Raw genomic sequence first — 27,382 nt, 5'->3', positions numbered from 1 at the left:
GAGAGCAAATTTAGTAATCAGAATAGCCAGAGGCACAGTAAAGGCATGGAAGGGAATACCCAGTTAAATTGCATTTATTTCAATGCATGAGTTTTAACAGGTAAGGTGGATGAACTCAGAGCATGAATTGGCTCTGAGGACTGGGATGTTACAGCCATAACAGAAACATAGCTGAGAGAAGGGCAGGGGTGACAGCTCTTTGTTCTAGGATACAGATGCTACAGGTGTGACAGAGGAGGGGGCGTTGCCTTTTTGATAAAAGAGGATGTAACAGCAATACTTAGAGATGACATTCTTTAGGGATTGTCCAGTGAGGGCATATGGGTAGAACTTAGAAACAAGAATGGGACGGTCACTCTAGTGGGGCTGTATTATAGACCCCCCAATAGTAAGTGGGAACTTGAGGAGCAGGTGTGTAGAGAAATTGCTGATAGTTGTAAGAATAATAAGGTTGTATTAATGGGTTTTAATTTACCCGGTATTGACTGGACTACCCAGAGTGTTAAGGGCTTGGACGGCATGCAATTTGTGAAATGTGTCCAGGAAAGTTTCCTGAGTCAATATATAGAGGTCCCTACTTGGGAGGGTGCAATACTGGACCTTCTCTTTCGGAACGAGGTAGGGCAGGTAACGGAAGTGGTAGACGGGGAGCACTTGGGTCTGGTGACCATAATTCTATTAGTTTTAAGACAGTGATGGAAAAGGATAGGACAGGTCCACAGGTTAGGGTCCTAAACTTGAGCAGGGCTAATTTTAGGGGAATTAGGCAGGATCTAGCAGAGGTTGATTAGGTGAGTCTGTTTGAAGGGAAAAGAATGAATAGCAAGTGGGAGGTTTTTAAGATTGTGATATCAAGAGTCCAGGAGCAGCTCATTCCTGTTAGGGTGAAGGGTAAATCTGGCAAGATTAGGGAACCTTGGCTGATGAGAGATTGAGGCTCTGGTCAAGAAAAAGAAGGAAACTTATATTGGGTTCAGGAGATCAGGGACGAGTAAATCCCTTGATGACTATAAAAGGATTAAGAATATTTATCATCAGGTAGGAAGGCAAAGAGAGGGTATGAGATGGATCTGGCTGGTAAGATTAAAGAAAAACCCAAGAGGTTCTATAGCTATATAAAGAGTAAAAGGGTGGCTAGGGAGAGGGTAGGTCCCCTTAGAGATCAGCAGGGCCGCCTATGCCTCGAGCTGTAGGAGGTGGGTGGGATTTTTAACAAATATTTGTCCTCAGTGTTCACTGAGGAGAAAATCATGGTTGCTCAAGAGATAAGGGAAACTAGTAGAGATGATTTGGAGGACATTCATATTACCAGGGAGGATGTATTTGCAGCCTTACAGCGCACTAAGGTGGATAAATTCCCAGGGCCTGACCAAGTGCATCCTTGGACTGTGGGAGGCTAGAGGAGAAATTGTGGATGCCCCTGAGGAGATACTTGCTTCATCATTAGCCACTGGTGAAGGTCCCGAAGACTGGAAGGTGGCTAATGTGGTTCCGTTGTTTAAGAAGGGTAGCAAGGACAAGCCAGGGAACTACAGGCTGGTCAGCCTGACATCAGTAGTGGGGAAGTTACTGGATGGAATTCTGAGGGACAGCATCTACCAGCATTTGGATAGACAAAGTCTGATTAGGAGGAGTCAGTGTGGCTTTGTGTGTGGAAAATCATGCTTGATGAACTTTTTTAGAGTTTTTTGAAGAGGTAACCAAAAAAATGGATGAGGGTAGGGCAGTGGATATTATCTATTTGGACTTTAGCAAGGACTTCAACAAGGTCCTGCATGGCAGGCTGGTCTGGAAGGTTAGGTCCCATGGAATCCAGGGGTCAGTGTTGAGACCCTTATTATTCGATATTTATACAAATGATTTGGATGCGAATGCACAAGGTTTGATCAGTAAGGTTGTTGATGACACAAAATTAGGAGGTGTTGTTGATAGTGAAGAAGGTTATCATAGATTACAAGGGGATCTTGATCAGTTTACGAAGTGGGTCGAGGAGTGACAAATGGATTTCAATACAGATACATGTGAGGTGATACATTTTGGAAAGTCAAACCAACATAGGACTTATACTATAAATAGTTGCGCACTAGGGAGCGTAATGGAACAGAGGGATCTAGGAGTACAAGTGCATAGTTCATTGAAAGCAGCATCACAGGTATACAGGGTGGTGAAAAAGGCACTTAGCACACTTGCCTTCATCAGTCAGGGCACTGAGTATAGGAATTGGGACATAACATTGTAGTTGTCTAAGTCGTTGGTGAGGCCACACCGGAGTACTGTGTACTATTTTGGTCACCCTGTTATAGGAAAGACTTTGTTAACTGGAAAGAGTGCAGAAAAGATTTACGAGGATGTTGCCAGAGTTAAGGGGAGAGGTTGGCCAGGCTAAGTTTTTATTGCTTGGAATGTCGGAGAATGAGGAGCGATGTTATAGAAACGTTTAAAATTATGTGAGGCATAGATAAGGCAGACGGTAACAGACATTTCCCCAGGGTAGGGGAGTTTGAAACTAGGGGGCATAGATTTTGGGTGAAAGGGGAAAGATTTAAAAGGGACCTGAGGGGCAATTTTTTCACAGAGAGGGTGGTCAGTATATGGAATGAGCTGCCAGAAGAAGTGGTTGAGGCAGCTACAATAGTATCATTTAAGAAGCACTTGGACAGGTACATGGAGGGGTGGGGCATAAAGGGATATGGGCTGAATGCAGGAAATTGGGACTAGCTGTTTGGGCACTGTGGTTGGCATGGACTTGTTGGGCCGAAGGGCCTGTATCTGTGCTGTATTGCTCTATGACTCTATGACTCTATATTTTATCCTGTAAGTTGCTGGAATTCCAGGAAGCCTTATAGAAATCTCATTACACTTACGTCATATTCCACAAGCAAGACATATCTGTGTCTGATTTTATTTTATAACTTCCTTTAATTTCTCGCTATTATATTTCGTGTCGTAATTTGGAATGATTCTGTTTCATTGCCAATACTACAAATCAGACGAGTTTCTTTTCAATATTTTTTCTAAATTTTATCTCTCTGTTTTTCTTTGAATTTTATGCGAGGTTGACAAATTATTCTTTGAATTCCTCTTTAAATAATTAAGTGCTAGAATGCTCTTCATGCATTATCAATGTCACTGGCTGATGTCTTTCAGGAATGGAAATAGTGTTTACAGAATTTTTACGTGTGAGCTCCAGACTGATGCTCTTAGGTTAGGAGGATTTTATTCATGAAAGGGAATAAATGCTCTCAGGAAAACTTACATGTTACAATGAACTTGAGTGAATTGTTAAAAAAAACACAAGAAATTTGCAGGTTATAACTAATTAACTGGGTTATGTGTTTTCTGCAGTTGGGTTTGGTGAACATTCATTTACAATCTCATGTGTAAAGCTAAATAAGCAGCTTTGTGAGCAGTTAGACAAAGCAATCTGAGTAACACATTAGCCATCATAAGTTACAGGCAAGTGTACTTCACAAGAGTAGCTACAACATGTTAAACATTGTAATCACTTAACATCTAACCTGAAATTCAAACTTATAAATGAAGAATTATCTGAGTTGCACAATGTTTTTGTGTTAGAAAAAATTGTTCAGCAGGAGACAATGTGCATTAAAATATCGGGTGCCAGGACAGAAAATGAAGCACTGCCTGTATTAATTATGTTTGCAATTGTCTAAACAACAATCCTTTCAGTGGCACACACCACCACAAATCACTGTTTCGTGCAAATGAGCATATGAACAGAAGGATTAAGAGCAGGAGGAGGCCACTCAATCCCTCAAACCTGCCCTGTCATTTAATAAGATTATGACAGATTTGTTCGTGACCTTAATCCTGCATTACTGTCCACTTGCGGTAACATTTCACTCCCCTACATATAAATCTTCAAAGACTCTGCTTCTATTGCCCGCTGAAGGAGAATGTTTTGCCTCATCTCTGTTTTAAGAGGGTACCCCCTCATTCTTAAACAGTGATCCCCAAAGTCATAGAGTCTCCCACAAAGGGAAACATCCTGTCAGTATTTACCCTATCAAGATCTCTCAATGTCCGACATGCTTCAATCATCACTTCTTAGTCATCTAAGCTCCAGTGGATACAAGCATGAGCATATGAATCTTTCCTCATAAGACAACCTACCTATTTCTGTTATTAGTCAAATAAACCTTCTCTGAGCTGTTACCAATGCATTAACATCCTTTCTTAAGTGAGGAGACCAATACTGCACACAGTGCTCCAGATGTGGTCTCACCAACGGCACTTATAACTGAAGCACAACCTTCCTTCTTTTGTCTTTGACTTCCTGACAGTAAATTATTACATTTTGTTAACTTTCCCAATTACTTGCTGTGCCAGCATAGTAGCCTTTTGTGAATCATGCACTGGGACATGCAGAACCCTTCGCACCTCAGAGCTCTGAAATCTCTTACCTTTTGATAATATGTTTCCCTTTTATATTTTTCTCTGCCAAACTGGACAATTTCACATTTTTCTACATTATACTTTCAGGAATTTTGCCCACTTACTTAACCTAACTACATCATTTTGTAGCCTCCTTATGTTCTCATCAGAACTTACTTTCCTACATATCCATCAAATTATTAGCTAATTATTTCATTGAATAGAACATCATGGGCACCATTTCCATTTGGTGAACCATCGTAAGGAATCAGGGAATGGAGTGACTTTTAGGGATTTTTGCTCTGATGTACACAAGGTGTCACAGAAAGTTACCAGCCTGCAAGTGAATGCTGTCTAGCGAATATACATCAGCCTCACCTGCCATAAAAATGTATAAAAGTGATTCCTCATGAACACCAACATGGACAACACTAGGACAATGGTGGCAGGGGAAAATTGAAAGATAAGAGATGTATGAATGGAAGGAAAAATGTTTAACTTCTTGAACAATGTGTTTACACGAACTAAAACTGTTGTCTTGGGAAGGGAACCACCAAGGTGACCATTGTGTTCAAGAACGTGCTGCTCCCTTAAATCCCCAAAGCTAAATGTATATTAAAGTTATAAAACTATTTGTTTGCTTTCAGGTTACCCACTTTATATATGCTTAAATGGGCAAACACAGAGTAAGCTGCAGATGGAGTCAGAGCTGGTATGGAAATGTTCATGTCAGTCAGTGTTGATCTGTTGTAACAGCAATAGGCATTCTCCCACGTTCAATGTCATTGGCTCTGCCATAGGCCTCTGGGCGAGAATTTCTCCAGCATGACACAGTATTCACATGTGCTAACTGCACTGTTATAACAATAATGACATCATCGATGAAAATTATTTTTTCCACTTTTTATCTTTTTGTCTGTCTCATGGGCAGGTCTAAATCAGGGCTGTTAGTATCAAACTGGCAAGGGACTGTTGCAAATAAATGGCATAATAAACTCTGGTCTCACAACTCTGTACAAGGGCATTGAAATCAGGATGGCTTCTGTGGGAGGAGGAGTGATTCTTGCCTCCTTTGTTCATGACCTTTGTTCGTCACCAACAGAACACTGCTACAATTTCAATGTGTCCATTAAAACAGTGATAGGGAAGTTCATTGGCAGAATGAAGACAAAGCTTCATTGCCTGAATTACCTTCTGTTGTGTTTGTTGTTGCCTTTGAAACCTTGTCCTTCAGGAGGACTGGACATGGACGGCAGGAAGAGGTGGGCTTCATACTGAGGCATGTGAGGCACCTGAAGTGGAACATTAGATGGATCAATACTTGGTGAATTCCTTCATATCAGTGCCAGAAGTATTTACAGAGAGTTTGTTCATAGAATATTCGCTTCTGATTAATGTGATATGTTTAACAAAGTTCCATCACATCTCCCTAAATTTCCAGCCATCTCCAAACAATTCATGCAGGAACTTTAGACTTTCTGGCTCCAGTTCACTAAAGATGAGAAACAAAGGTTGAGCAAACTAGGTCTTTTCTCTTTCGAGAGAAGGAGGATGAGAGGTGACTTGATAGAAGTGTACACGATGATAAGAAGCATAAATCGAGTGGACAGTAAGAGACCTTTTTCCCAGGGCGACAATGGCTAACATGAGGGGACATAATTTTAAGGTGATTGGAGGAAGGTATAAGGGGGATGTCAGGGGTAAGTTTTTTACACAGAGAGTGGTGGGTGCATGCAACACACTGCCAGCAGAAGTTGTGGGGGCAGATATATTAGGGACATTTAAAAAACTCTTAGATAGACACATAAATGATAGAAAAATAGGGGGCTATTTGGGAGGGAAGGGTTAGATAGATCTTAGAACAGGATAAAAAGTCGGCACAACATTGTAGGTAGAAGGGCCTGTATTGTGATGATGTGTTCTATGTTCTAAAGGACTGCAGATGCTGGAATCTAGATGAAAAACACGATGATGCTGGAGGAATTCAGCAGGCCAGGCAGCATCCGTGGAGAAAAGCAGGCGGTCAGTGTTTCAGGTCAGGACCCTTCTTCAGGACTGAAGATAGGAAAGAGGGAAGCCCAACATATGGGAGGGAAAAGTGGAGCAGTGATAGGTGGACCAAAGAGGGGAGGCAGGGTAGGCACAGGAAGGTGATGGGTAGATGCAGGTAAGGTATAGTGATAGGCAGGTGCGGGGAAGGAGCGGAGAGCAGATCCACTGGGGGATGGGCCAAAGGTAAGGAGAGAAGTCTGAGTGAGCACATGGTCAAGGAGCCGGAGACCACTAGACTCCAGCTCCTCCGCTGGTCTCCACTGGTCGAGGAGCCGGAGAACATTGACCACTTACTTTTCTCCACAGATGCTTCCTGCTGAGTTCCTCGTGCATCATCGTGTTTTTCACTGAAGATGATGCCACTCTGTGGGTTCTTGTGACCCCATCAAATGGCGAGTTTAAATCAAGTAGTAATTTTAGTAGTATTTGACAAAAAGTAATGCTAAAACTCCACAACACAATCTGGTACCTTCAGGTCCTAAAATTTTCCTTACAAATATTTCCAGATGCCATCTGACAGTCAGCTCGGAAGGAATATTTATTGTGTGATTCCATGAGTAAAGTGGCACTTCTTCCCTTGAACTCTTTCCATAGGCTCTAGTTACACCACTGGCACTGACGTCTTTTGGAAGGCATCAGGGATTGTCTGATGATTCCTAAATCTTGAATCTCCTGTAACTACGTCTTTAATAAGTTAACTGAAAGTGTCAGAACACAGGGGTCTCTTAGGCTAGACCTCCAGGATTGCAGTGTCTGGTTCTTATCGGTAGGAGAGACTAATGTTTAATGAGGTACTGCTAAGAGAGAGGGGAATAGGCAGATATTTCTGTAAAGTTCCCATGCTCTTCATTGATTCACAGCAATGAGCAAAAGTTACGGAATGAAAACAATTGGCTTAACTGAAATTCTTGCCATTTGTTCCACCCCAGAGAATGACCTCAGAACTTACAGGCTCGTAGTGTTAATCAAATTTTTTTTCCACGCAAGATGCATGAAAACTGACTTAGCTATCTCCTTTCCATAGTTTAATCAGCTCTCATGAGTGCTGCAATTCCCTTTACAAGCAAGATTGTCTAACCTTGCCTTGAGATTTAGTTAAGCTAGCAGTGATGTGCCTGGCATGCTGGCAACAAACCCTGCCTGATAATTGCTTTTAGTATTGGATTTCATGCCTTCATAGGATCCCACTTTAGCCCTTGAATATAATAGAGGATTGAATTTAAAATAGTTTATTTTACCACAATGAACAAGCACAAGAAAAGGGCTGTAATAAAATTAGATATTTATAATAGACAACCTTTTAAGTAACTCTTTAAGTAGACAATAATAAAAAGAATTGTAACTCTTAGAACTGAGATGAATCTTTGTAGTTAACTTATAAGCATAAGCGGTGTTCTCCTTCAAAAAGTATCAGACTGTCTGAATCTTTGAGATTTCAAACCAATTGGTTGCTTCTTTGCGATTTCATTTTGACAATGTTACTGACTGATTCAAACTAAGTTAACTCACTTAGATCTTTAATAGTCTGGAAAAGAGATTAACAAAGAGTGACAGCCTTTTGGAAAAGTAGGCAAAAATTATATGAAAAAAGAATCAACAATGCATTGAATATAAATATTGTCATTTTTGTCTCTTTGCTGAAGGAAGCATAGTGAATGATTTAGTTGTGAATTACCTCCAAAATATAGTGCATAAATAGAGAAATATAAAGCAGGAAATATAGAGCAATACAAACTTGATGTTTGTTATTATTGGGTTTGTGTTGCAGTTATAGATAGCTTCTGTTGGAGCCTGCAGAATTGTAAAATAATCATTTATTTTCATTGATTTTGTTTGCATTATTTGTGGGTGGGGTGTTAATGTTTGCTCTGCATTTGTGGCTTAAAATAGTGTCGCTTCTGCTTTTTGCTGTAAGATTTGTCACTGAATATTCCTGTGAACTCTCTTTTAGGCAGTCCCTCTTGATCAAGGATGACTTACTTCAATTCTGATTTTCTGGGGTCAGAGGTGGCTAATGAGGCCAAAGTAGGGAATGCAGACTCTTCCACGGATGGGGCAGCTGGTGGCCGACAGGGTGGGTTGGCGAGGCAGTTTGTGAGATGGTGCACTCCCTCCATTGTAGGTGGAGGCACTTCTGTGTGCTCCCAATGCGTGGCATAAAGGTCCTTAGTACTATCCTACTTTGAGTGGTCATGGTACAGAGATTCCCAGGAGGTAGTGGGAATTATGCACTTCTTCAAGGAAGCTGTCTGCACATCACAGAACACAGAACATAGAACAGTACAGCAAAGGAACAAACCCTTGTCTGTGTCAACCATAGTGCCAATTTAAACTAATCCCATCTACCTGCACATGGTGCATATCCCTCCATCCGCTACCTATTCATGTGACTGTCTAAATGCCTCTCAAATGTTGCTCTTGTATATGCTTCCACTGCCTCCTCGGCAGCATGTTCCAGGCACCTTGCTTAAAAAAATTGCCTCGCACTTCTCTTTTAAATTTTACCCCTCTCACCTTAAATCTATGCCCTCTAATATTTGACATTTCCACCCTGGGGAGAAGAGTCTGACTAAGTACCCTATCTATGCCTCTTCTAATTTTGTATACTTCTATCAGGTCGTCCCTCAGCCTCTGATGCTCCAGAGAAAACAATCCAAGATTGTTCAACCTCTCCTTATAGCTAGTATTCTCTAATCCAGGTAACCTCATGGTTAACCTCTTTTGCACGCTCTCCAAAGCCTCCACATCTTTCCTGTAATGAGGCAATCAGAACTGCACACAATACTCCAAATGTGGCCTAACCAAACTTTATTACAACTGCAACATGACTTGCCAGATTTAAACTCAATGCCCCAACCAATAAAGACGAGTATTCTGTAAGCTTTCTTTCCTAGCCTTTCTACTTGTGTTGCCAGTTTCAGGGAGCTATAAGACTTCCACCTGCTAGATCCCTCTGTACATTATTACTCCTAAGGGTCCTGCCTTTTACCATATACTTTCATCTTATATTTGATTTCCCAGAGTGCAACACCTCATTCTTGTCTGGATTAACTCTATCTGCCAGTTCTCCACCCATATTTCCAACTGAGCTATATCTTGCTGTATCCTTTAACACATTCTTGAATCTTTTCCTCTGTTTGCCCAAAAACTTCTTTCCATGACTGCCTTATGAGATAATTGGAGACTGACAAGCTTGCAAGACTGTTTGATGCTGAATGTTTTGTATTTTCTGAGTAGTAATTTTGCTAATTAATTGGCATAAATGGTACCGTTATTCAATTTTTGTGTTGGTGCTTATAAGAAAATCTACTGATGTACCCTCTCCATGTTACTAAACTGTAATTCCTGTTTCCTGGTTATTGTTTATGTTCTTTAATATAAGAAGTTACTATATATGGCAAAAGGAAAAGGTCTTCAGCTCAACAAATTTTTCCTTACAGTAAATGTGTTAGTTTGCTGTTTCACTAACTCTGCCCAATTTTTTTAAGGTTTGCTAAGAAATTTGATGAACTATGGTAAACCTATAAGAAAAAAAGCTTCTGATGAAGGGTCTCGACCTGAAATGTCGACAGTTTATTTCCCTCCATAGATGCTGCCTGACCTGCTGAATTCCTACAGGAAAATAGCTCTGTAAAGTTTCTAGTACTGCCTTTACTCAAATGAACAGATATAAAGTAGCATGACTTGTAACAGAACTTGTCAACCTTAATAAGCTTTCTGTTAGCTCTTACGCTGGTCACCACACCAGTACTTGTTCTATTGAAAGGGAATGATGAAGTGTAAACTCACTGACTAAGCCCTTAAAATGTGATCCTTATGTACTTCTAACTGTAAGTGATGCTTAACAAGCAGAAAATATGAACTGTAATATATGCAAAGAATGGGTTTTGACTTGTGCATTAAATAATGAATCTCCCAACCACACTTCCAACATCATATGGGAAATAGAAACAGCTTGCAGATGGCACTTAAACTCACAGTGCAGATGAATAGGATTGTGATCAGAAATTAGAAACCATTTTAAGAAAGTGATCCAGATGGCCTATCCAAAAGGAGTATGCCATTACTTCATCAAAAGCGAGAACAATATTATCTGCAATTGAAGCAAAGAGATGTCGATCAGAGGGATTTAGTCTCATAAAAAGGAGATACTGACAATGAGGAAGTCTTCCTCCTCATTCAAGCATAGAAATCCAAACTATTATTAAAATGCTGCATTGTTTTGTATTTGCGCTTAACTGAAGATGAATTAAAGTAGAATAGTTAATATGTCGTGGTATATTAAGATCTTAACCAATAATTAACATAAGATGCCTTGACACAAATGCAACTCTCCAGGTACTTCTGAAATTCAGAATTGTGGAGGAACTCTACCTGCAGGAATGCACTCCTGTTCAAGAATGATCGAGTGCCTATTATTACAGACTAGGTTACTATTGGTGAATGTCCCTTTAAGATAGAGCATAGTGGTGTGTGTGTGTGTGTGTGTGTGTGTGTGTGTGTGTGTGTGTGTGTGTGTGTGTGTGTGTGTGTGTGTGTGTGTGTGTGTGTGTGGCGTGGTTACGACAACAGAAGATAAAGGACGTAATGACGTTTTTGAAGCAGTCGGTCGGATTCAGTCAGAGGAGATAGAGAGAGAGAGACACCAGCCTGCTAGTCTCTATCGATGGATGAAAAACAGTAACTGTGTCTGTCACTACAATCCACGTATGGATTTTTGGAGTAATCTGGTGGAGTCCACTTTGTCGTTAACCTGTAGAGGGAAACAGGTATTTGTGTGGATGGCCACATCTCGGATGCCGTTCGGGGTGGCAGATACTTCGGAACAAAGCAGTGAAGTTCACTTTGTTGTTGACCTGTAGAAGGAAACAGGTATTTGTGTGGACAGCCACGATTCGAGTGCATTTCGGGGTGAGGAAGATGCGGTGGAGTGGTCACTGCTGAATAGACACTGAGGTGTCGTATGGGTTCCATCATGGAACATATGGATTTCGTAATTACTCTCTATTTTCTCTCTACATCTACATCTTAACTTCAGTCAGTGGTGGTTGTTGAAGAAGCCTTTGCTCACGTTTCGCCTTACGGCTTGCTGAACTGAACTTTGAAAACTATTCCTGGACTTGGAGTTTGGGAATTTGCCACACACACACTTCGAGTTTAGTTTTTGGGGTTAATGTTTAAGATTTAACATTTTTACTTATAAAATTCTAAAATTTTTACTTTTATTTTTCTTATTATCATAAGTGGTTATTAATAAAAAGTTTTTACCACTTATACATGACTCGGAGTGTTTCTTTTGTTGCTGGTTCGTAACACTATTCTTCACTTTGGTACATAGTTGCTTGAGAAGATATAAATTGGCAAGTTCACTCAAGATACTTTGGAATGCAAGATTGCCTAAAGAGAATTGATGTCGAGATTAGCTGGTTTCTGATGAAAAAGGAGATGAGACATGTCCATTACAATATGATGTTTGGCAACAGTTTAAAGCCAAACAGTAAAAGAAGTTATTTATTAACCAACAAGTACCAGAAAGGCACTGGAAGCAAATGTTTGAAATGGATGAAATAAATTCATTCTTCTTCTTTTGAATGTCTAGTTTAAAGCAACAATCTTTCCCCATGTGACATTAATTAACCAGTCAAAGTCAAGTTTATTGTCATATGCACAAGTACATGTATGCACAGGTGCAATGAAAATTTACTTGCAGCAGCATCACAGGCACATAGCATCACATAAACAAGGAAAAAACATAAATTAAACATAAATTATACACAATTTTAAAAAGAAAACACAATAAGAACAACAAAAAAAACAAAGTCCATTTTAGTGCAAAGGGATCGAAGTGGTCATAGTGTTGCTAAAATGTAATGATTAGGGTTTGGCCGGTGGATCAAAAACCGAATGGTTGAATTGAAGTAGCTGTTCCTGAAACTGGTGGTGTGGGACTTCGGGCTTCTGTACCTCCTGCCTGACGGTAGCTGTGAGAAGATAGCATGGCCCGGGGAGTGGAAATTTTTGATGATAGATGTTGCCTTCTTGAGGCAGCGCCTCCTGTAGATACTACCAATAGTGGGGAGGGATGCGCCTGTGATTTATTGGGCAGAGTCCAGTACTCTGCAGCTTCCTACGTTCCTGTGCATTCGAATTGCCGTACCAGACCATGATGCAACCAGTCAGGATACTTTCAACAGTACATCTATAGAAGTTTATTAGAGTGTTCAGTGACAAGCCAAACCTCCTTAACCTCCTAAGAAAGTAAAGACACTGGCGCACCTTCCTTATGTTTGCATCTATGTGCTGGGCCCAGGACAAGTCATCCAATATGTTAATGCTCAGGAATTTAAAGCTGCTGACTCTCTCCACTGCCGATACCTCAACGTAGACTGGCATATGTTCACCCTCCTTCCCCTTCCTGAAATCAACAATCAGCTCTTTAGTTTTGCTGACGTTGAGCAAGAGGTTGTTTTTGTGGCAACACTCAACCAGGTGACCTACCTCACTCTGGTAAGCTGACTCATCGCCACCTGTGATCCATCTAACAACAGTAGTGTCTTGAGTGAATATGACGATGGCATTGAAGAATTGTCTTGAGGAAGGAGAGTTTATCTTATTGATGTTTTCATGAAATTTTTGCAGAGAAGAAAGTGCTGTTATGTGATACATTGACTGGTCAGGGATGCCTATTATCTCCAATAGAACTGTCTATCAAATAGCCACAGAGTCCTTGACCTGTTAGGATCTTTCCACATTTTCTGTGGTAGATCACAACTAGATATTTTCATCATTGGGTCAGACTGTTTTACCAATTGTGGCTTCATCCCATGCTTTCCTCCAGGCCACACCCATGTTGTGTCCCCAGGTGTGTGTCCAAAACTGTTCAAGACGTGAGCTGGAAGATTCATGAAGTCTCCATGGACAGGAAGATGTGTGCTGCTTTTCATGCGAATGAGCTCTCTGTATGGGGCTGCACAACGGATATCTGGGGAGAGATATTGGACAGCATTAGTTCAGGGCTCTTTGCAGAATTTAGCTGGGCATCCAGTGTTTACATCCCAGACAGGTGACTATTACAGAGACCATTGCCGAGTTGCGAAGTACTCCCACTGTGGTACCCCAGCTCAGTGTTACTGTTACTCTAAGCTCTAATTGTCAGATTGGCTGGTTATTTTTAAATAGGGACAGAAGCCATAGCTTGATGTGAAAGCTCATTTTGCATGCCAGGGTATTCTAAATGAGGTTATTTCAGACAATTGATGACTATTTAACTGGAGGGAATTGCAGTGGCTTGCACAACAATATAAGTCATGTCCCAGCCTTCCAATGTATTTACAATCAAACAGCAAAGCAGAGAATGCAGTAATTGCAAAGCGAGTCCTAGAAAGCACATGCATATAGCATTATACCTCAGTCTTCCTGGCTGCAACTAACACCCAAGGGAAATTTTATTCCCAGTATTTTCCATTCAATGTTAAAGTAAGTTTATGTATTTTATCAATAACTTCATAATTTTGTAATGGTACTGGTCTCAAAATTACTTTGTCCTTGGAGTTAAATTGATGTATTGAGGGGTATGGTTATTTGATCGCCTGCCCCATTGCAAATTATTACAGTGGGCAAGACCTAAGGCATTGTGTGGTCGAGATAAACACTTCATCTACTTGATGTTGAGGACAGGGAGGCCACACAGATCCTGAGGATGTCAAAGGTGGGAGGTTTCCAGTGGGTTTAGTGGGAGGGGGATGGGGGGGGGGAGGGCTGGGTGTGGAGAGTTAGTCAAAATATTATCAGGAACTGGGCTGGACAACAGTGGGGATGCAGTCATTGTAGCAAATGATTTCGATGCATTTAAGGGCAACCAGGTAACTATGAAGGAGAACAGAATAGAAGGTTATGTTGATGGGGTTGGACAAAGAAAAAAAGAGGTTCGATGGAGCATTAACACAAGCATAGATCTGTTGGGCCAAAAGCTCTGTTTTGTTTTGTGAATGTTTTGTATTACTTGCTAACTGTAATTCAATGAATACATTTCTAAGCATCAACTAGAAAAATAAGAGTCCAAATAATGGTGCACCCAGTGATCATTCATTCAATGGTCCAAATAAATTTGTTTAATTTCAAAATTTTGGAAATTAGAGTAACAGTTGGATCAACATTATTGATTTTGTTTCTCTCTTGATAATGCTTTCTTTATCATTGTCAGGTAGTCAGAGGCATTAAATTGCACAGCGCTCTATTATTTAATCTTTGCAGTTTTGTGATATAGCTTACGGAAAAGCAGACAGCACAGCTTGTTAATCTTTAGTATATTGCTGATATTGCTGATGCTTTTAAGAGATATCAGAATCAGATTTATGGCAAGTAATATTACTCCTCCCACATCAGTTGCAAGTCTAGACTGTATTCAGTGTGGATGAAAGACAGAATCTTCCCATTTTTAAAGCATTAGTTGTGGTGCATGATTTTTCACTGTTTCACTGATAAATTACCAACTCACATGAAATGATTTAACACAATGTTAAAGTTTCTTGTTGTTTATTCTTCTGAGCTGTGAATTTAATGTTACTCCATTTGTTATTTATGCAATAGAACATGTGGTTTCAGACAGCAATTTATGGTATTTAGCTTCTCTTTTTTGTACTTCTTACAGTCCTAAAGCAAAATATTTGAATTGTTAAATCCCAAACACGTCCATGGTTTGCATGAGGGTGGGAGAGGACCCTTATATCAATGAATTTTTCTTGCCCTCCCTGGGCTCCACAACCATAAGCCATGTACTTATCAATTTAGAAAAGAATTAAAGTTTAGCCAACTAAACAGAAATTTTAACAAAAGGCAAATCAGAATTATTATTCTTAATTATCTAAGGGTGTTTTATTGTACATCTCAAATTATTTATACAAAAATTATATACCAAAATTACTCTCAGCTTCAAGGCTCCAAGCTCTGGTCTTTTTGTTGTTACAGAGGTAAAGAGGTTGGCCATGATGTGGACTTTATAATCAGCTGCCTCGAGGAAGGGGATGAAGAAGGTCTTCTCCAAAAAGCAATCAGTAAGCTGAACCGTCGGGTAAATATCTCCTTTTGTATTTTTTAAAATTCACTTTTGGGATCTGGGCATTGCTGGCAAGGTCAGCTTTGATGCCCCATTCCTAATTGTCCTTGAGAAGGTGGTGGTGAACCACCTTCTTCCACTGCTGTAGTCCTTCTGGTGAAGGGTCTCGCACAGTGCTCTTGGGTAGAGAGTTCCAGAAGTTTGACCCAGTAATAATGAAGGACTAGCAACATACTTCTAAGTCAGGATGGTGTGTGACTTGGAGGGGAACCGCAGGTGGTAATGTTCCCATGTAGCTACTGTGCTTTTTCTTCTTGCTGGTAGTATTCATGGGCTTGGGAAGTGCTGTCAAAGTAGCCCAGGTGAGTAACTGTAGTATATTTTTTAGGTGGTACATACTGTGGTCACTGTGCATTGGTGTTGCAAGGACTAAACGTTTAGGGATATTGATGGGATACCAATCATCAGCTGCTTTGTTTGGAATGGCTTTGGGTTTGTTGGAAATTGTTGTTACTGCACTCTTTCAGACTATCACACCATGCTTTTCACTTTCACCTTCTAGATGGTAGAAAGGCCTTGGGGAGTCAGGAGATGTCAGATACTCAGCATTTGATCCGCTTTCAGAGCCACAGTATTTATTTTCTGGTTCAACTGAGTTTCTGTCAATAGGATATTAACGGTTGGGGACACATAAAGGTAATGCCATTGACTATCAATGGTCTTGCTGGAGATGGTCACTGCCTGGCACTTTTGTGACATAAATGTTACTGGCCACTTATCAGCCCATGTCTGAATGTTGTCTAGATCTTGATGAACGTATGCATGGGCTGCTTCCTTAAGTGAGGAGCCATGAATGGAATTGAACATTGTACAACCATTAGCAGAATGCACTCTTCCGGCCTTATGATGCAAGAAAAGTCACAGACGAACCACCTGAAGATGTTGGACCTCGGATACTGCCCTAGGGCTGGCATGATTGATTTCAGACATCTTCCTTTCTATGAGGAATGACTCCAGTTATGGAAGTTTTCCCTTTTGATGCCCATTGCCTTTAGTTTTACCAGAAACCTTGAAGCCACACACGATCAACTGCTGCCTTGATGTCAAGTGAATCACTCTCTTTTCACTTTTAGAATTAAGCTATTTGGTTCCTGTCTGAGCTAATGATAACCTGAAGGATCCTGGCTAAACCCCAATTGGACATCAGTGAGAAAGTTATTGGTGAATCAGTACCACTTGATTACAGTGTGACCTCACTTTGTTGATGATTGAGGATTGACTGATTGTTAGGTAGTGAGCTACATTGGATCTGTTCTGCATTTTGTGAATAAGATATAAAATATTTATTTATTAGTCACATGTACATCTAAACACACAGTGAAATGTGTCTTTTTGCGTTACTAAGAATGTGCTGGGGGCAGCCCGCAAGTGTCGCCACTTTTCCAGCGCCCACAGCTCCTAACTGGTACGTCTTTGGAATGTGGTAGGAAACCGGAGCACCCGGAGGAAACCCATGCAGACACACGGGGAGAACATACAAACTCCTTATACATACACCTGGGCAATTTTCCACATTGTCAGTGTTGTAGCTAAACTGGATCATCTTGGCTGGAGCTTCAGCTAGATCCGGAGCACCGGTCTACAGTACCAGAGCTGGGATGTTGTCTGGTCCCATGGCCTTTGTCACATCCAGTACTCTCCTCATATCACGTGGAATGAATTGAATTGGCTGGAAACTGGCTTCTGTGACGGTGGATATTTCAGGAAGAAACTGATATGAAGTAGCTAGAATCATAGAGTCTTAGAGCTATACAGCACAGAAACTGGCCCTTTGTCCCAATTTGTCCATGCCAACCAAATTGCCTACCTGAGCTAGTCCCACTTGCCTGTGTTTGGCCCATATCTTTCTAAACCTTCCTGTCCATGTGCCTGTAAACATTGTAATTGTACCTGCCTCATGTGGGTATATGGTACGAGCTGCCAGAGGAAGTGGTAGACATGGGTACAACTACCTCGCTTAAAAGACATTTGGACAGGTACATAGATAGGAAAAGTTTAGAGGGATATGGGCCAAACACAGGCAAATGGAGATAGCTTAGGTAGGCATCTTGGTTGGCATGGATGAGTTAGGCCAAAGGCCCTGTTTCTGTGCTGTATAGCTCTATGATTCTATGACTCGAAGCCTCTTGTCCTTTAAGTCTGTGACTGCTTTCCTTCTTCTAACTGACCATTCATCCGAAAAGTAAAGTGAAGCAGCATCTGCCTTGTGCGTTATGAAGGCTGATAACTGGGTTAAAAATCAGAAGGAAGGGAACTGGAGACCCAGAATCATCTTGGGAAATGCATTCTTTACGATGCCACCAATTCAAAGGGGAAGAACAGACTTAACATTTAGGATAGATGACTTTTTATCAGATTTCTTTTGAGCAGGTCTTAAAGAGTTGGAGAGAACCTTTTTCAATTTTCTTTTTAGATGTATCAGGTGATGAAGCTGATTATTCTAACTACTTAGCAGATATGTTGCTGGGCAAACCTTCTGATCCTCTCTCGTAAAAATCTTGTTGACATCCATATTGTTGATATCATTGGATTCCTATTTTTTATTTATTAGCAAGGCACACGTTGCTCTCTTGTGGGTGCATTAGCCACCAGAAATAATTGGTAGTTGATGAGTGTCTGGCAGGAATAGGACAGTGGGCTAACATCACACAATTTCAACAGATCACCCACCCCTTTCCTGCTGGACAGACAAAGTTAAAGTCAGAGCCATAGATCATGAGAGCAAAGACCTACTAATTTACTATTATCATCATATAAAGCCTCAAGCATTCATTATTTATTCAGTTTTAACAGTCTTTGCTTTATAAGTTGCAGGTAGGTTCATCGCTTTCTATTTTTCCCCTTCACTGTTGTTTATGTTCACTCAGCCTGTCAGGATACTTTAAGAGCCAAAGAACACAAGGAACAAGAGTACAAATAGACCACATGACCACTTGAGTCTGATCCACCATTCTTTAAAGTCACAGCTGAGCTGATCATTGGCTTCAATTCACTTTGTGGCTTTGTCCCCATAACCCTTGATTCTACAGTGCAGGAAAAATCCATCTCAGCCTCAAATATACTTAACGACGCAGTTATTCATGACTGTAATATTAACTGAAGAAATTGTCGATCACAGTTCATTGAATTTGTTCTGCACAAGGAATACATCTGACCTATCATTTTTATGCCTGGGCTCAGGCTTCAATAGGATCTATCCAGAACCTGCAATATTTTGTTTATATGGCACCATGATGTGGAAAAAAAATATTCTAAAGTACTTTCCAGAGTTCTGAGGAAAAGCAACCTCAAATCTAATCTATTTCAATCCCTTCTCCAAGTTCAATCTCCATGCACAAACTATTAATGACTTGGATATCATTCCTGGAGCATTACTGAAAAATGATTTGCATTTAATTATAGAGAATTCACTGCCCATCATACTATCCTCTCATAATCTCACATGCTCAGTAATATAATGAACATTTTTAATAGGTCATGAAAAGAATTAGGGTAACATAAAAACATTTATTTAATGTATGGAGCATTTGATCAGCAGAAGTCTGACTACTGTGTACTTTGAACAACCGCAGTGCTATAAAAACAATGCCTTTTACAGACTGTTCAGACTCTGACAGTCCTCTGGAGGCCTGGAAACCAATGATAAAGTGAAGGAAGCACAGGTTGACTTTTTGCATTGTAACCTTGTCATAGGAAATAACATCTTGAAAAGGTTTAGCATTAGCAATTAGGGTGGCCTGATATGGCAGCTCTGGCCTCCTATGTGGAAGATGAGATTTGTCACATGGAGTGTCCTTACAAAGCCATTTCTTTTTTAACTATTTTGCAAATAACGTGAGCTGTCAGAAGCATGAAGGAGAAAAATTGAATTTCACTAGCTTGACAGTAGCTATAAAAATGTTGAACTGAAGGTCATAGGCAGATATCACTTTCTTCATATTTGTGATGTGCTGTTTTATAAATTTGACAATTTTATCTTTGAATAACTGCTTTATATTTCCGTCAATAATTCATTTACACATAATTTACCTCTTTCTCAGGGTTTGCTTCTGTTCTGTGATTTTGTGGAGGCCACTATGGAAAAGAGAAAACTACCCAGCAGAAAATATGACACCATGGATCATTTCCAAAAATGCTTTCTGATTCTAAAATTAGACAAAAGACTTGTGGACAAGAGAGAGCTCAATGTGGCCTCCGGGTCTGCAGTGAGGCTAACTGATAAGAGAACAGAACACGAAAACAAGACTATGATTAAAGGCTGGAAGGCTATCCGTGTGGATCTGGTTATTGTGCCTGCTCAGCAGTATGCCTTTGCACTGTTAGGATGGAGTGGATCAAGAGTAAGTAGTCTTCCTGTTAAGTTGTATTGTAAAGCTATAAACAATGAAATAGATACATATCTCTCCTTAACCAACAGGACCCAACTAGACTTGCAGCACACTCAATAAATCTATTAATGGCTCAGGAAATGTATCCCATCTCAAGGTTTACTTCTTTCCAGCTAACTTCTCCCCCTAACTCCTGATTACATTTTCCAACTCCCTGCACAATAGAGTACAGACCAGTCAGTTTAACCTTGGTGGTGAACAAAATTCTAGAAAGAATAATCGGGGACAGAACTAGCAAATTGGATTGGAGTGGATTGAATAATGAAAGCCAACATGGATATTTTTTAAAGTCAATCCATGTTTAGCTAATGTGATAGAGTTGTTGATTAAGTAACAGAAAGGATCAAAAATATGGTTGATATGGTCTGTTTGGACTGCCAAGAGGCATTTGATAAGTTGCCACATAATAGATTTGTCATTAAGATTGTAGATTGTGGAATAAAAGGTGCTGTAGCAGCATGGCCAGAAAATTGCTAACAGGAACTAGAAAGTAATAGTGATAAGGGTTGGCAAGACTAAGACTAAAGATCGGAAAGCCTCTCCATGTTAATCTGGTTTTCTGCCTGCTCAGCAGTTTGCCTAAGCACTCAAGTTGGAGTGGAGGGCAGTGTACAGTGGTGTCTCCCAGAGGTCATTATTAGGACCACTCAATGATTTGGATGGGTGTACAGGCACAATTTGCAAATGATGCAAAAATTGGTGTGAGGAGGATAATGATACATTTCAATGAGATATAGATATAGACAGCTGATGCAATGCACGGATAAGTGCCAGATGACATTTAGTGCTGAGAAAAGTGAAGTGTTGTGGTCTGGTAGGAAGGATGAAAAGAGGCAGTATAAGCTAGAGGGCCAAATTGTAAAATAACGACAAAATCAGAGAGATCAGGGTGTATATGTGCACAGCTCGTTGAAAAGGGAAGGGCAGGTTAAGAAAGTGGCTAAGAGAGCATACAGGGTCCTGGGCTTTATAAGGGGCATAGGGTACAAGAGCAAAAAAGTCACAATGAAACTTTATAAAACACTGGTTTGGCCACAACTGGAGCTTTGTGTCCACTTATGGGCATTATACTTTCTGAAAGGTGTGAAGGCTTTGGAGAGGCTGCAGAAGAGATTTACCAAAATGATTCCAGTGATACAGGACTTCAGTTATGTGGGGAGACTAGAGAAGCGGAAAAGAGAAGATTACGAGGGGTTCAGATCGTGGCATTTACAATCATGGAATGCACAAACAGAGTGGATAAAGAGAAACTGTTCCTAGTGGTCAAGTACTATGGGACATAAGATTGAAAGAGTTTGGCACAACAACTAAAAGTGCCATGAAGAAAATTTTGAGTGCACAGTGTGCGGACAGGGTCTGGAGTAAACTTTCAAGGGTAATAGTGGAGGTAGTTTCAATTTTAACATTCAAAAGGAACATGGTTACCTGAGAGCAAAGAAGTTGCAGGGGTATGGAGAGAGGGTGGCAAAGTGGTATCAGCTGGTCGACTTCTATATTGGTATTGGTATTGGTTTATTATTGTCACTTGTACCAAGGTACAGTGAAAAAGATGTCTTGCATACCGATCGTACAAGTCAATTCATTACACAGTGCATCGAGGTAGTACAGGGTAAAAACAATAACAGAATACAGAGTTAGGTGTCACAGCTACAGAGGAAATGCAGTGCAGGTAGACAAGAAGGTATAAGGTCATAACAAGGTAGATTGTGAGGTCGAGAGTCCATCTCATCGTATAAGGGAACCGTTCAATAGTCTTTTAACAGTGGGATAGAAACTGTCCTTGAGCCTGGTGGTTTGTGCCCTCAGGCTCCTGTATCTTCTGCCTGATGGGAGAGGGAAGAAAGGAGAATGACCTGGGTGGGTGGGGTCTTTGATTATGCCGGCTGCTTCACCAAGGCAGCGAGAGGTATAGACAGAGTCTATGGAGGGGAGGCTGGTTTCCGTGATGTGCTGGGCTGTGTCCACAACTCTCTGCAGTTTCTTGCGGTCCTGGGCAGAGTAGTTGCCATACCAAGCCGTGATGCATCCAGATAGGGTGCTTTCTATGGTGCATCGATGAAAGTTGGTGAGTATCAAAGGGGACATGCCAAATTTCTTTAGCCTCCTGAGGAAGCGGCGGCGCTGGTGAGCTTTCTTGACCACGGCGTCAACGTAGTTGGACCAGGACAGGCTATTGGTGATGTTCACTCCCTGGCACTTGAAGCTCTCAACCCTCTCAACCTCAGCACCATTGATGTAGACAGGTGCAGTACTCTTCCCCCTTTCCTGAAGTCAATGACCAGCTCTCTTGTTTTGCTGACATTGACGGAAAGGTTGTTGTCATGACACCATGTCACTTATCTCTCTATCTCCTTCTTGTGCCCCGATTCATCGTTATTTGAGATACGGCCTACTACGGTGGTATTAACGGCAAACTTGTAGATGGAGTTAGAGCAGAATCTGGTCACACAGTCATGAGTGTATAGGGAGTAGAGTAGAGGCCTGAGGATGCAGCCTTGTAGGGCACCAGTGTTGAGAATAATCGTGCTGGAGGTGTTGCTGCCTATACTTACTGATTGTGGTCTGTTGGTCAGAAAGTCAAGGATCCAGATGCAGAGGGAGGTGTTGAGTCCGTCTCAGAGTTTGGTGATAAGTTTGCTTGGAATTATAGCATTGAAAGCAGAGCTGTAGTCAATAAACAATAGTCTAACGTATGTGTCTTTGCTGTTCAGATGCTCCAGAGATGAATGTAGGGCCAGGGAGATGGCATCCACTGTAGACCTGTTTCGTTGGTAGGTGAGTTGCAGTGGGTTGAGGTTGTCTGGGAGGCTGGAGTTGTTGTGTGCCATTACCACCCTCTCGAAACACTTTATGATAGTGGATGTCAGAGCCATCGGTTGGTAGTCATTAAGGCACGTTACCTTGTTTTTCTTAGGTACCGGGATGATAGTGGTCTTCTTAAAACAGGTGGTGAAGTCCTCAATGGTGACAATGACAGTTGCATTGGAGGCTGTCAGGGTGGGTGGTAACAAACCACTCCCCTTCTGTTCAAAACGTGTAAAGAATGTGTTAAGCTCATCAGGAAGGGATGCGCTGCTGTTGACTATGCTGCCTGACTGTTTTGCAGCCCGTTATAACATGTAAGCCCTGCCAAGACTGACGGCTAGTCTGGGACTCTATCTTGAACTGGTATTGTTTCTTGGCATCTCTGATAGCTTTACAGAAGTCATATCTCAATTTCGTGTCAAGGTCAAGGTCACGTGATTGGAATGCAGCTGTCCTCAACTTCAGTGGGGAATGGATCTTCCGGTTCATCCATGGTGTCCTGTTTGGGAACACCCATATTGTCCTCTTTGATACAGTCCTCAACACACTTGCTGATAAAGTCTGTGATGGTGGTGACACACTCATCAAGGCTGGCAGCTGAGTCTTTGAACATGGACCAGTCCACTGACTCAAAACAGTCAGGTAAAAGCTCATCTATTTCCTCAGACCAGCACTGGATAACTCTCTGTACTGGATCCTCCCGTTTCAGTTTCTGTTTGTATGCAGGGAGAAGGAGCACAGCCTGGTGGTCTGATTTACCAAAGTGAGGGTGAGGGGTGGCTCAGGAGGCATCTTTGATGGTTGTCTAGCAGTGGTAAAGGGTGTTAAGGCCCCTGGTGGGACAGGAGATGTGCTGGTAGTACTTTGGTAACACACTCCTGAGGTTGACCTGGTTGAAGTCACCTGCAATAATGAAGAGGGCTTCAGGGTTTCAAGGCTGTTGACCACAGGGTATAGTTCATTGAGTGCAGGCTTCATGTCCATCTGGGGTGGGATGTAGACTGCCATCAGGATAGCTGAAGTGAACTCCTGCGGCAGGTAGTATGGTCGACACTTCACTGTAGGATATTCCAGTCTTGGTGAGCAGGAGCTCGCCAAGACCGTCACATCCGAGCACCACGAGTTATTGATTAAGAAGCAGACCTCTCCGCCTCTAACTTTGCCTGTGGGTGCTGTATGGTCCACTCTGTGAATTGAGAAGCCCTCAGGTTGTATGGCACAGTCAAGTGAAGCAGGTGTAAGCTGCGTTTCGGTGAGACATAGCACGCAGCAGTCCCTCAGTTCTCTTTGGTAGGTCAGTCTCACTCTTAGTTCATCAACTTTGTTCTCAATAGCCTGGACATTAGCTAGTAATATGCTGGGGAGGAGGATCTTGTACCCACGCTGTTTCAACCTCACCTGCAGCCCAGCACTCTGAGGTAAGTGGCTGCGATTCATCGGTCCTGGAAGTCCTGGAGTGGAGCCACCTGGTAAATGATTGCTTAAGGACAGGCCTGGAAGACCTGGAGGGGATTCACCTGGAGTACAGATCCAAGAGGCTGAATGGCCTTCTGTGGTGTAACCATTCTGTGATTCTGTAAAAGGCAATATATAGGCAAATCAATTCAAGGAAAATCTGTATTTTGGCCAGCTAAATATGGATTGAAACAGCAGTGAAAATCCATTTAGGACAGACAGTCACATTGAATAATTTGATGCAAATAATTGAAATGCAGCCAGCCACATCTAATCTACACCTACATAGTACTTTGGCCAAAGAATAAAATAAATCTTGCGCAGACATCCCAAAGACATAGCTGGCTGACACTATTTTTAATAATTATTACCCTAACAATTTTAAATTATACAGAATGAAGACAGAAATCTAATTTTATAACTTTTTCAGTTAATTTTACAAAGAATAGTGTCAGTATAATCTGCATTACAGAACCTTAGTAGATGCAAATAATGTTGTAATTCTACATCATACATTGCTCTTCTGAATCACTGATGTCAGATATCCTGATACAGGGTCTTGGCCCAGAACGTCGACTATCACTTTGCCTCCACAGATGCTGCTCAAACCGCTGAGTTCCTCCAGCAGTTTGTTTCTTTGCTCCAGGTTCCAGCATCTGCAGTCTCTTGTGTCTTGACATCACCCATCCATTGGTTATTATCACCTACTCACTGTATGCTTTTGCCATCTTAAATCAATAGACGGATATTCTCAAGATAAAGAATTTTTCTTGTCTTTCTACATATTCAAGAGTTACTCGGTTATTGTACAGTGTGGTAGTAACATTCGTACTATTGGTGCAATTGCTGAGGATATGAAGGGCACATGCTCACAGAGGCACCTCATAGATTGACAAGGACTAAATATTTTCAGTTGGCAAATGCTTTAGGGAGTTGATATTTGTCTTAGCAGTTGTGCTGGGAAGCCACAGGTACTTTAAACCATTGAGCCTCATTCAAATGCTGCCTGTTTACTCCTACCCCAAAGAAGGTGGAAAACAACGAGCAGCAGGCAGAGAAGAGTCCCTCCTCACCACATTAGTACATGATGAGGAGGGACTCTTCTGTTTCATGTGTGGGAGAGTTGAGAGTTGGGGACCAGAGAAACCATAATATCAGGAGTGGAGCCTGTCCTCTTTGCAAAAGAACAGGGAGTTTTAGATAATCGGAAGAACTGTGTAAATCCAATTGCAATCTAGTTTTAGTCTAGTAGAAAAGCCAAAGGAACATAAGGTCAAGATAAATTTGCATACGTTCTTCTTTTGAGCTGATAGCACTGTAACTTGCCTTTGTTATTGTGGCTTTCCCCTACTTTAGACAGGCATTGAATTCACTTGCAAGAGTTAATTTTGTGAGTGGTTGTTAGTAGTTCATCTCTCAACCTAATTTTAACTGAGAATACTGGGTAGGTTGAGTTGAAATCAACCCCAATAAATATCAGAACAAGATACCTTCAGGAATTCACATCAAAATTTGATACAGAGTAGCATGAAGAGACCAAGGAATGAGTCATCTGCTTACGATCTTGGCAGGAGTTACATTTAGTATTTGAAGAATTCAAAAGGGGGAGTCCTGAGAAAAAAAAATCTTATGAAATAAGAATTTGTCAAGGTATTTTATATCTTGGTTACTTTACTTGTTTTGCTTGCCAATTCTTTATCTCTGCATATCTTCCAATGCATTATCTTTGCAATCGTTCTTTGTGTTCATTAATTCTATGTTTTTCTTATTCACTCTGAGGATGACAGTGCCATTCATAATGTTATAATTTACTGCCCATCCTTAATTGTCCTTCAGAACTGGGTGGTAAACCGTCTTCTTGAATCTGTGAGTGACAGTAATCCCATGGCAGGGAGTTCCTGTAGTTTGATTCCGTGAAGATTAAGGTTTGGTGATACATTTCCAACCTAAGATAGTGCATTACCTGGAGGGGAAATTGCAGTCAGTGGAGTTCCAGTCTATCTGTTGCCTTTGCCCTTCCATGCGGTGTTTTCAACTGTTGTGTATCTATAATCCCCTTTGTAACTTTCTCTTTTTGGTTATAGGTCCTCTTTGTTTTTTGCAGTCACTGGCATCATTCTCTTTGAAGACTTGTTTATTTTTCCAAACTATTTAACTTCCACTTTCTCCTTGCCTCCATTGGTTTTACATTGATTATATCTGTTGTTTTCTTTTTCCATGTTGTATTAGCCTTTATAAATATTTCTTTGTTGTTTCTTTGAGTTTTTGCATTTCCTCTTGCTTCCCTGTGTACTTAACTCTGTCAGTTAGCCAAAGCAAAGATGCTGTTTGTAAGTGCATTACAAACATCACAAATTAAATATAGTGTTGCACAGTGAATTGAGAATCTCTGAGGCATTTAGAGAATATCTCGGTGGCCATTTAGGTTGAGTTCCTGCCAACAACTATGTTCCACTGAGCAAATTTGCTAATTTGTGTCCTTTTGTTTTAAGGCGCATAGTGCTTCAGGAAGTAGAAGATTACTACAAGAATTGGGACATTTGCCAGGTATACAGATTGTCCAGTCAGTTCACCTTGACACCCTATTTTTGGCTCACTTTTATTTTACAAAGGCAACAAAGGAGAAGGTGCATATTATACAGCATAACAGATGGTCAAGGGATGAAGTACAGACATGTTCAGGTCCTTGATTGCTTAGGGACTTGTAGTCCTTGAGTGATGACATGGTATGCACTTCTGTAATCCATCTTTCAGCCTATCTTAGCCATAACCCATAAAAGATAAGAAGTTATTTACTAAAGTACAGCTTGTTTCTTGTTAGTGGAGAGGATATTGGCAAGGATATTAAGAAAAAAATAACCAAGGAAATATAAAATATAAATTTCTTTACATGTTATTCACTGTGATAGTAGTAATAGTCTATATTTGTTGAATGAGGTGAAAAAAGACAAATTCTTGTTTCCCTTCTAGTGGTATATTCTACATTACCAATCGGATAAATGCTGAGTATGAAAAGGCAACATTTATCACATACTTAATAAAACTATAATTTATTTAAAAGTCAATGCCACTTTTTGCTGCCTCTTCGCTGCCACTAAGAATGAACATTGCAGTCTGTCTTGCTAAGCTTATATTTTAACCACCTTCTTATCCCCCATGTTTGCTTAGGATC

At 40.9% G+C, this 27,382-nt stretch overlaps 1 protein-coding gene across 1 annotated transcript in view; it reads left to right on the top strand.

The window, feature by feature from the left end:
- dntt (deoxynucleotidyltransferase, terminal) overlaps positions 1–27,382 on the top strand; it is a 191,005-nt gene that overhangs the window by 104,371 nt on the left and 59,252 nt on the right. The window contains 2 exon segments of the mRNA XM_052027746.1: positions 15,415–15,517; positions 19,603–19,902. Coding sequence (XP_051883706.1) covers positions 15,415–15,517; positions 19,603–19,902 — 403 coding nt within the window.

The sequence above is a fragment of the Pristis pectinata genome, chromosome 12, assembly GCF_009764475.1.
Source record: "Pristis pectinata isolate sPriPec2 chromosome 12, sPriPec2.1.pri, whole genome shotgun sequence".
In the NCBI taxonomy this organism is placed as follows: domain Eukaryota; kingdom Metazoa; phylum Chordata; class Chondrichthyes; order Rhinopristiformes; family Pristidae; genus Pristis; species Pristis pectinata.
This window is presented reverse-complemented; position numbering and strand designations above follow the sequence as displayed.